A 10,437-nucleotide genomic window follows, 5' to 3' on the forward strand; every position below is an offset into this window, starting at 1 on the left:
GTTGTGCCTTGTGTGTGTGCGCTTTCCTTGGCTGGCCAGCTCTGGCTGTTGACCCTCAACCAGGCCTTGGGAGGCAGAGGCTGGCTGCCTGTCCCCTCGAGGACCGAGTCAGGTCCAGGGGAAGGGCCTGGGGCAGAGAGGCAACCCTCTGGGCCATCTATTTGGGGAGGTCTGGAATGTTGACAGAATGCTGCAAAGAAAGGGGGGCATGTCAGGGATGTGGGCTTGGTCCTCAGATTCCCGGAGAGCTGGGGGTGGGAGAGGGAGGGGGACACTGTGTTGTAGAAGATTGCCCTGGGGACTACCGGGAGGCCGGTTTCTGTTCGGACTGAGCTCAAGGATGTTCTCAAAATCAGGACCTTAAAAAACAGTCACCCCTGGCTCATGCAGGAACGCTCCTCAACCAGCAGGCAGGCAGAACCACAAACGAACCCAGGAACCTGTCACTCCAGCTAGGTCCTGGGTCAAAGCTGGGTCTCCTCTGTCCCTCCAGCCCGACCTTGCTCAGGGCCTCCCTCCTGAACTGGTCCCTCCTTCCTGATCCACCAGCAGCTCCCTCCAGCTCACCACACTGCAGCCAGAGGAGGGTGGTCACATTACAGGAACTGTGGCCCTCTCTGGTCTAAGGCCCTTCTGTGGCTCCCTTCTAGTCTAGTCTACGTGTCCTAACAAGGCCCCCAGAGCCTCCCTACCCATTCATTGAAACCTCCAGCCAAGCTGGTGGTGTACCCTTTCTCACCACACCCTCCACCTCCTACCCTCTTCACAACTTCTAGATTCCCAGACCCACGTGCTGCAGTTTGGGCCTCTGCCCCGGAACATCCTTGCCTCTCCACCCTCCTCACCTTCCTGGCCAACAGGAAGCTTTCCTGAACCCCTCCCTATCCTCCCAGACCTGCCCCCCAGCTCTCATGCTGCCCTGGGGCACATCTCTGGCTGCATTTATTACTACTACCCTCGTCTGTAACAGTGAATCTGAGGGTGGGCCTGCCCCACCAGACTGCGCTCCCTGACCTAGGAGGTCGAATACAGACAGGTGTGACCAACGAGTAAATGAGCAATTGCGTAGCCAGAGCAGGGCAAGGCAGCTTCACTCAACTGATCCCCCAGCTCTAGACTCATTCCAGATATTCGGCACATAGCGGTGGGTTGACCAGAGAAAACCCAACACACGTGGCCTGGCTCCAAATACGCCCATCCCCTACCTCTTCACTCAAAGGATGTCTGCCTCCTGGCTCCTCTTGTCCTTCTCTTCCCCCTCAAGACCCTTCCAGGGCCTCTCTTTCTGTAAGTCCATCTCCGTCCCTGTGATATTTTTACTCTCCCCTCAGTCCCGAGAGAGTTCCTTGAGGACAGAAACTGTATTTTATCAATCTCATGTTCTCAGCCTCTCCATGGCCACAGTTGATAAAGGCTGGTTGAATGAAGGTGTGATGAATGGGGTGCTCTCACAGCTCCCTCCCTTACCCGACAGACCCTTGAAGGCGAGATCCCTTCTCAAGTTCCCAGCCATTCATGGCCATTAAGGGCCAGCCCTGTGCCAGGCACCGAGCCAGGTGCTTCTACTCACATCCTTCCTCACTCTCTGCCTCCCCTCCCACCTCGCCCCAAGATGGGAGCATTTTCCTGCCAGGCTGCCGGCCTCCTCCTCCTCCTGCTGCCCTCCACCTGTGAGGGGATGTATTTATGGATATCCAGTCCCGCTGCTCTCCCTCAGTGGTAGCATGGCCTCGGCTACTAAGCATGTAAGGACTCTACCTCACTTAATCCTAACAGCTCTATGAGACGGGCACATTATTACCTGAAGAGATAAAGGTCCTGAGAATTTTGGTGATGAGTCCCAAATCATACCTCTAAGTAGCAAGGCCGAGATTCATACCACTTAGGTTAAAATCCCGAGCCTATCACACATGTAACCACCAGACCAGACCATCCGGATGGCTCAAGTGCTCTCAACCCACAGATCAAATGCCAGATGCCAGGACGCCTGTTTGTTAGAAGGGAGGGGGAGCGAGTGGCCCCTTCTCCTTCAACATGTTCATCTCAGAGTTCACTCTCTCAGGAATGTGACTCCCGTCCATCTAGCTGCACAGGCCAGAAACCTGGAAGTCACCTTGTCTATTTCCCCCCTCATATCTCCCCAAACATATCTAATACCAGTTCTATCCTCTTTGTCTCTAAATACTTCTTGGCTCCACCAGACTCTCACATTCCCCATTCCCACTCCCTGGGTTCTGCCCACCATCATCTCTTCCCACAACGGTTTCTCTTCCTTCAGTCCTGCCTGCTCACACAGCACAGGTCTCAACCTATCCCTAATACATAAAGTTGGCCGTATCATTTTCTTGCTTAAAATCCTTCAGTGGCTTCAGAATAACTCTGTCCTCAGGATAACTCCCAAATTCTTTTTCTTTCCTTGAAGGCACTTGTTTTCTCTAGTCCCTAAGTCTTCACACGTGCTGTTTCTCTTTCTAACAACACCCTCTTGTCCTCATCGCTACCAGCCTCATCCAGCTAGCGGCCTTCTTCGCGCGCCTCCTCTCCCCCATGGGTTAGTTACACCTGATGGGTGCTTCCACGTACGTTTCACATTTTAGCAATTGACACACTACTCACTAAAGAGTATCATCATTAACTTATCTATCCTTTTATTAATTGAGCAAATATGTACTAGTTGTTAACTACGTGCCATAGTTACATACATACACGATAAAGACTCGGACCTTACTCTGGAGAACAGAAACCGTCTCTCCTTTGGCGTCCAGACGTCTAACAGCAATTGCCTCACCTGGCCAAAGAACCAGCGAACTTACCTGTGCGAGTCGACTGTGCCGCGCGGACTTCTGGGAATCGTAGTCCCCGGGTTCAGGGCTCCCACTATGGCGCAGGCGTATTCTGAGTCAGGCGCTTTTCCTCCTAATGCGCATGTCCCAGGAGGCGGAGTGGTACAACTGCGCATGTCTAAAGCGTGGGGGTGCGGCCGAAAAGGCGGTGCGCTGCGAAGGCGGGGCTTCGGTGACACCCGGCGGTCGCTGAGGATCTCGGGTGGTCTGTGAGGATGGCGGGGAGGGGGAAGCTAATTGCGGTGATCGGAGACGAGGACACTGTGACTGGCTTCCTGCTGGGCGGCATAGGGGAGCTTAACAAGAACCGCCACCCTAATTTCCTGGTGGTGGAGAAGGATACTACCATCAATGAGATCGAAGACACTTTCCGGTAAGGTAGCCCGCGAGGCCTGAACTGGACCCTCTGCTGCCTGGTGGGAGCGCGGGGAGGGGAGGGGGGGGGGCGACACTGGCTGAAGTGTCAGACCCCGTCCTCGAGGGTCGGAGAAGTCGGTCCACCGGTTGGAGAGGAGGCCACTGCGGCCCAAGTTCCCTTTCGGGGCTCGGTGGGACCAGGGCTAGATCGGGTCCACAAAGGCCCCCCTCACATGACCGTGTGTCAGGAAAGAAGAGGAACCGCTCATGTAGGACGGGCACCGCCCTTTGGTCCAACCTGTCCCGCCAGAGCTGAACTTCCAGGGTGCCCAGGCCTGGAAAGGGCCACTCTCAGCTCCCGGTTCACCCGTAGAGCAGGCCCCGGTCATTGCCAGCGCTGGACTCTTCTGAGTTGACTCCTAAAGGAACCACTCACTCAGTGAACACCTGGGCAGTGGGCTCGGGCTTTCAAGTGTTTTATCTCCCTTAGAAGCTCACAATCATCATGTAAGATAGGGGTTATTCCCATTTACTGGTAAGAAAACTAAAGTTCAGAGAGGTTAAAGGCACACACTAAAGTCATACAATTCGGAAAAAGATGGAGCAAAGATTTGAACCCAGTCTCACCTTTTCTGCCTTTCTTAAGCCAGGGCCACACTCTGCTGCTTCAGCTCTCAGTCTGCTTTGGAATTTCCCATTGTCCTGAACTCAGCGGACAGAATATCAGGACTGTCCTACCTTCTACTGATACCTTGTGCTTCAAAGCTTCATTTCCTGTCCCGGATTAAAAGCAGTAGTTTCAAGCTGTGGGTGCAGGCATGTCCTTTAATCCAGGAGGTGACCTGGTGACTAGAGTTGAGAGCGCCAGCCCTTTGTTCTTTCCCACACCCCTTCTCTGGAGCCCCTATGCCAAGTGCCAGGAACAAACCTCTCCTGCCTGTTTTCCCCTAAACAACCCAGCCCTGAGCTGCTGGCTGAGACTGGTTCCTTTTGCCTGGGGTATGATCAGCCCTGCCCCAGGAGGCTGATCTCTAAGCAGTCTGGTAAAGTGACTCAAGTTGTCATGAGAGAAGGACAAATTTTACTTCAAGATCTTTTCAAGTTTCCAACCAAAAGGGACCTCTGAAATCATCAAATCTAACCTGCCTTAGTGTCTGGTAAAGAATAACTACTCTGTAAACAGCTTTTATTTTTTAATAGTAAATAGTTTTTAGTGAGTAAATAAATTAATGAATGTGTGGGTGATCACAAGAAAGTAAGAGCCCAGTGCCAGGTTCCTTCTGTGTGGAAAGTATGATTCCTTCATTGCTGATTTTCCTCTTCCTATGCTCTGTTCCTGGCTTAGGCCAAACTTCCCCTCTGATCCACCCCCTGCCCTTATCAGCATAGACCATGAGTGGTCCAAACAATGCCTTCCCCCCTTAAAAATTTTTATGGGGACTTCCCTGGCGGTCCAGTGGTTAAGACTCTATGCTTCCACAGTAGGGGGCACGGATTCGATCCCTGTTTGGGATACTAAGATCCCATGTGCCACATGGTGTGGTACAAAACATTTTTTTGTGTGTTTAGAAATTTAATCTGTTTCCTTTTGAAAAGTTAACATGTTCATGTAGTTTACAAATTAATCTTTAAAAGATCTACACATTGAGAAGTCACACTCTCAACCCCTCACCTCTTCTACTTCATTACTTCCTTCACCATGTATTTTTTTTCCATATCTTTCTGCTTTTTTCTTTATGCAGATACAAAGAGACTGGCATATATATATATATAGTCTTGTCCTCGCCCATTCTTACCTGAAGGCAGCATAAGGAACACACCAGCACGCACCCTCATCTTATTAGCAGATCATTTGGGAGTCTTCCAGGCGGCGGGGGTGGGGGTGGAGTAGAAGCCATGCCCTTAGCTTTTGAATGAAATGGACTCTAAACAGAGTGGAGAGTTTAGTGTAGCACCTTTTTCTCTTGTCCACTGCGCTCTCTGGATTAAGCCCATTCCATCTGTGGCCACCAACTCAGAGTGGGCCGCCCTGGACTCCCTTCTCATTTCTCCCTCCAGGCAGTTTCTAAACCGGGATGACATCGGCATCATCCTTATCAACCAGTACATTGCAGAGATGGTGCGGCACGCCCTTGACGCCCACCAGCGCTCCATTCCGGCTGTACTGGAGATCCCGTCCAAGGAGCACCCGTATGATGCTGCCAAGGACTCCATCCTGCGCAGGGCCAGGGGCATGTTCACGGCTGAAGACCTGCGCTAGAGGACTCCCCTCCGCCTTGCGGCCTCTCCCTGGGCTTGCCATCAGCCCTTCTCTAAGATCTTAGCCTCTGAGTTCCAATTCCCTGCCCCTTCCCATTCTACTGAGAGGCACCAGAGCTGGGGTGCTTCCAGTTGCTGGGGCTCTGCCATTAAAATTAAGGCTGGTTGGGATACAGGAAACCTGAGTGTCTTCTCTCCACTGCCTCTTCCCTGTGCTGTCACTGTTGATGTTAAATTAAAATAACATTCTTGCTTCTCTCCAATCTGAGGCTGGGTGTTAGAAACGACATGTATAGAAGGAGGCTCTTGGGGGGGATTTGATTGGCAAGGCTGGAAAAGGTTTTGCCAAAGACCCAGGCCTAGAAGAGTTAGACCAGGAAGATTGTGCCAGCCCGGCCTTCTGAATTAAAGGCGACCGGCTCTGGCAGGGGGAACAGAAGCAGGCTTGCGTTCAGACCCCTGGTGCCCCTGCTTGAGTCTGTATTGGCTGGGAGCGGTTGGGACCTCAAGGGATGGAAGCAGGAACCACAGCAAACCTGGAAACCAGAGATACTTAGTTTGAGTCTGGCAAGAGGTTTGCGGGTCAAGGCTCTTAGCCAGTGGGCCCTGGCCTGAGGCTGCCCCAGCAAGCAAGGCAGGTGAAGCGTGCTGAGGGCATGGCCCTGTGTGAGGTGAGGCATGGTTGCCAAGTGACTGTCCCTGGGCAGCCACCTGCTGTCAGAGGGACTCTGCTTGCTGTGCTCACCCCTTGGCAGCAGGCACCCCACGCCTGCTCCTTCCTCTGCCACCATGTCTCGGCAACTCAGCATGGACACGGTGCGGCAGAACTTCTGGAAGGAGGAATACCTGAGGGAGAAGATGTTGCGCTGCGAGTGGCACCACAAGTACGGGTCCCTGGTGAAGGCCAAGCAGAAGGCCAAGGCTGCAGCCCGCCTGCCGCTCAAGCTGCCAACCCTGCCCCCCAAAGCTCCACTCTCACCCCCGCCCACCCCCAAAGCAGTTCCTTCCAGGGCTTCCAGCCCCGCCCTGGAGGCTCCTATTCAGTCAGAAATGTACCCAGTCCTGCCTGCCACCCGGGCCCTGCTATACGAAGGCATCTCCCACGACTTCCAGGGCCGCTACCGCTACCTCAGCACCCGAAAACTGGACGTGCCAGAGAAACGCTACCTCTTCCCCATCACCACCAACTTCACATATGGCTGGCAGCTGGGTGAGCCCCAACCTCCCAGAAATTATCCACCTCACAGAAAACCTGCCACGAGCCACAGCACTCTTGGCACTAGACACACGAGACACATGGACGCTCCTTTTGGGGGCGTCCATTCTAGTGGAGAAACATAAGAGCAAGAGAGGGCCAAGTTCCAGAATGAAACGGCATGATGGGCGAGGAGGCAGGGGTGTGTGGCGCTTTGGGATGGATTGTCAGGAAAGGCCTCAGGACCTAAAGGCCGAGTGAGCTAACTGACAAGGGGGAGGATTTATTCTAAGGTTTTATTCTAAGTTTAAGGGGAAGCCACGGCGAGTTTTAAGCAGGTGAATGATACTGATTTACTTAAAAAAAAAAAAAAATCACCCTGACTGTTCTGTAGGTTGTGGCCTTTTTGGGGGTAAGAACAAATTGGCAGATGGTTGAGTTATCCTGGCAAGAAATGACGGTGGCTTGGACTAGAGTGATTAGCAGTTGAGCTGAAATCTATTCTGGATGTGTTTGGAGGAAGACTCAATGGAACTTACTGGTGATTTGAATGACAGAAGGAGAGAATGCAATGCCAACACGCAGGTGTTTGACTGAAGCAGCTACAGCAAGAGAGACTGGGGGTAGGGAGAGTGCTGGGGGGTGTGAAGGTCAGCGTTGCTATGTTGTGCTGGAGGTGTCGGTGATGTGGCCCTCTGGAGTGAGGTCAGAGCTGAAGGCACAGTTTTGGGGGTTATCAGAATATAGGTGCTCTTTAAAGCCTTGAGAGTGGGTGGGCTCACCCAGGTTGCTCCAGAGGCTGGATCACGCAGGGAGAAGGTACGGGGTTGGGGGGAACAGTGATATGTAAGGACATGGTATTGGCAAGAAGGCTGTCCATCTGGATTGACTCATAGTCGTTAGTTGGGTGGGAGAGGAGCGAAGGCAGTGGTGTAGTTTGAGCTGAAGAGTCAAGGTGTGGGACAGAGAATATGCCAGGGAGTGTCATGGGTTTGCTGCCTGATGAGAGTTCCTTTGCTGTCTGTGGTCATGAATTTCAAGTGAGACTACTCAGTCAGGTGTTTTCTCCAGTTCCTGCACAGAAAAGGTGGATGATTGAGGATAAACAGTTGAAATTTGGCCTTAACAAAAAATCCCCCCAGGGCCCAAGGATTTGCCCCAGGATGGGAGAGGAAATGAACAATTTCCAAATGAAAGCAGAAGGTAGAAAGAAGCCCTGTCTGCCCCAGAGAAGTCCAGCTCTGTCTGTCCCTGTAGCAAGCACGGCTGGGAGTCCCACCACCCTCCTCTGTGAAGGATTCTGAGGCTGGGGGAGGTGCTGGCACACAGCTGACTGGCATTTGGCCATCACTGCTGACCCGGGTGGGCAGCCAGCCAGCTCCCTGTTTCCCTGTAACTCCCGCTTCTCAGAAGCATTTCTTTTTATTTCTGCACACTTACAAAGTGGATACAACACAGGCAGACTCCTAGGGCTATGCAGGCAGGGCTCCTGTGCTCTGCCGGTTCTTTTCCCAGGAACCCACTCCTGGCCTCTGACATCTTTTCCCAGGCCCCCCAGTGAAGCAAGAACTGGTCTCCTGCAAGATGTGCCGCATTGAATCTTTCTTCCGCAAGAATGGGGCCTTCTCGCTACTGGATCCCCGGGATTTGGCCCTCTGACCTCGAGCAGGGCAGAGGGCTTAGGGGAGGGAAGAAGAAATAACACACCTCCTGGTAGGGCGAAGCTGCATGTGTGTCTGTGTCTGGCTCTCCCAGGCGCTGAGGCTGCGTTCTGGGCCTTTCTGAAACTCCCTCTGACCTGCAGGTTGCCTTCTTGCTTTTCCCTTAACCCTCCATCTCTTTAATCATCTCCTTGAGGATTCATCAGAGACTTGGAGGGGCCTCGGAAGGGTGAGAGATGCTCGTCAGGTTCCGCGGCGCCGAGGGGCCACAGTAGCTGCTGGAAGTTCTGGGTGTTCCTGGGGAAGAGTGGACTTTCATACCAGATGTCAGGAAAAAGTGACCGCCACCACTCCACAAGCCTCCCCGCCCGTCCCCTCACCTGGCCCCGAGGGCTCGCAGCCGCCCGGTCCTTTCCCGGTGCGTTTGCTCCAGCTGTTCCCGCAGGGCGCGTTGTCGCCCTGCCGCGTCCTCCTGAGGCGGGACGGAACGCTGAGCGCCCGCCGGTGCCTCCCGGCCACCGGGCTCGAAGCGGCCAGCAGAGGGCAGCACCCTCTGTGCTCTGGAGGGTCGGCCCACTCCGCAGGTGTTATCGCAAGTGCGGGATAGACGCCAGTCAAAGCGATCCAGGTCGCGCCCAGCTCGGCCACCGGCCCCCGCCCCTGCAGGGTCGTTGTGGCCCCACCGCCTTCTCCTAGGGGTCTTGCCTGTGGTGGGAGCTGAGCTGGGCTCGGTGGGGGTTCCAAGGGGTGCACCCGGCAATGGCGGTTCCTGGCGATGCGGAGGCGCTCCAGGACCTGCAGGAGGCGACTGTCAGCGGCCCAGAGGCCGCCCCTCTGGGCCCCGCCCGCCTGGCCCGGCCGCGCACCCGGAGCCGCTGCTGCTCGCGGTCCCGCTGCCGCCGGCGCCTGGCCTCGCGGTTCAGCTCCAGCAGCCGCTGCAGAGCCGACGCCTGCTGCGCGGCGCTCACGCTCGCCGACGCCCGGTCTCTGCTCAGGGGCTCGGGCCAGGCGGTCTTCGAGGTTCTGGGGGCCTCCGCAGCACCCCTCGGTCTCCCGAAGGCGCCCGGAAGCCCCGTGGAGCCGCCCAGCTCCTGCTCCGCGGGGCCAGGGCTTCCTCCTGGGCCCTGAAGCGAGTGTGGATCGCTCAGCGGGCCCAGGTGCCCTGGGAGAGCAGCGGGCCGTTCCCGCTGCCCGGAGCCCCCAGTGCATGGGGCCGCTAGCATCACCGCTCCTGGGCCTGGGAGCAGTGGCCGGGTCGGGGGCCCAGCGAGCGGAAGCGGAGCCCGCAACCCTTCCCGGAGGGGCCCCTGCGCTCCCAGGGCCGGTGCGCTGTTTCCTCTCAGGCCGTCGGTCTTAACCTGCATCAGCTGGGTGGTCCTTCCCCGGGGCCCTGGGCCCGCCCTTCCCCCAGGCTGCCCCATCCGTTCCCCCAGGGACCTGCGGAAGTCCCCCGGGGAGCCGCTTTTCTCCCGGGGCCCCTCTCCCCGAGCCGCTTCCCAGGCAGGTGGGATACAGTCTCTGCCTTCGGGAGACTGGAGGATCTTCTCTTCCGAACCCCGGGGAGAATCTGCCCTCGGCTCTGGGAGGGCCTCCTTTCTCCCGCATTTGAGGCGACTTTCGCTTTGACCTTGAGGCGCCCCTCTGTGCTCACCCTGGAGGCCCTCACACCTTTGACCTTGAGACACCTCTTCCATCAGAGCCTGAGTAGCCTCCCCGCTTGGATTCTGGTTTGTCTTCTCTCTCTTACCCTGACCCTGAGGGTCCCCCTCTCTCTGATTGTGAGGAATCTCAATCCTTAGCAGTTTCTTCTGTTCTGCTCTCTCCTGGCCCAAGCTCCAGCCCAGCCCCTCCAGGGGATCTTGGGGTTCTGGCAGGCCTGGGGAGGGGAGGCCTGGGGGCCCTGGGGCTCCCTGAGCCAGCTTTTTCTCCTGTAGGCTTCCGGATGATAGTTGATGGGGCCTCTGGGGCGTGGGCTCTGCTTGGCTCCCCTCTGGCTTCTGGGCCAGGTCCTAGGAAGGAAGAACACTTTGTCCCAGGTTTGTGAGGGAATCCTCCCTCCAGGGCCACTTCCCCCAGCAGAGCCTGGAGGCCCCAGGGCCCCAGTGGGCCTTACTTCCATTAG

At 55.8% G+C, this 10,437-nt stretch overlaps 2 protein-coding genes across 2 annotated transcripts; both read left to right on the top strand.

The window, feature by feature from the left end:
• The first annotated feature begins 2,858 nt into the window (after positions 1–2,858).
• On the top strand, positions 2,859–5,722 carry ATP6V1F (ATPase H+ transporting V1 subunit F). Its single transcript, XM_061414664.1, has 2 exons — positions 2,859–3,216; positions 5,259–5,722. Exons 1-2 carry the CDS (start codon positions 3,059–3,061, stop codon positions 5,458–5,460), a joined length of 360 nt encoding a protein of 119 aa, XP_061270648.1. The 5' UTR covers positions 2,859–3,058; the 3' UTR covers positions 5,461–5,722.
• A 98-nt stretch (positions 5,723–5,820) lies between these two features.
• On the top strand, positions 5,821–8,381 carry SPMIP1 (sperm microtubule inner protein 1). The gene is made up of 2 exons (XM_061414663.1): positions 5,821–6,669; positions 8,204–8,381. The coding sequence occupies exons 1-2, from the start codon at positions 6,249–6,251 to the stop codon at positions 8,311–8,313; spliced, it is 531 nt and encodes a 176-aa protein (XP_061270647.1). The 5' UTR covers positions 5,821–6,248; the 3' UTR covers positions 8,314–8,381.
• Positions 8,382–10,437: the final 2,056 nt, after the last annotated feature.

The sequence above is a fragment of the Bos javanicus genome, chromosome 4 (assembly GCF_032452875.1).
Source record: "Bos javanicus breed banteng chromosome 4, ARS-OSU_banteng_1.0, whole genome shotgun sequence".
In the NCBI taxonomy this organism is placed as follows: domain Eukaryota; kingdom Metazoa; phylum Chordata; class Mammalia; order Artiodactyla; family Bovidae; genus Bos; species Bos javanicus.

Excerpts from the sequence above, each read along its gene's own strand:
- ATP6V1F (XM_061414664.1), top strand. The coding sequence starts at position 3,059 with ATGGCGGGGAGGGGGAAGCTAATTGCGGTGATCGGAGACGAGGACACT. Across the intron at positions 3,217-5,258 it reads GAGATCGAAGACACTTTCCG|GCAGTTTCTAAACCGGGATG; the intron begins GTAAGGTAGCCC and ends TTCTCCCTCCAG.
- SPMIP1 (XM_061414663.1), top strand. The coding sequence starts at position 6,249 with ATGTCTCGGCAACTCAGCATGGACACGGTGCGGCAGAACTTCTGGAAG. Across the intron at positions 6,670-8,203 it reads CACATATGGCTGGCAGCTGG|GCCCCCCAGTGAAGCAAGAA; the intron begins GTGAGCCCCAAC and ends ATCTTTTCCCAG.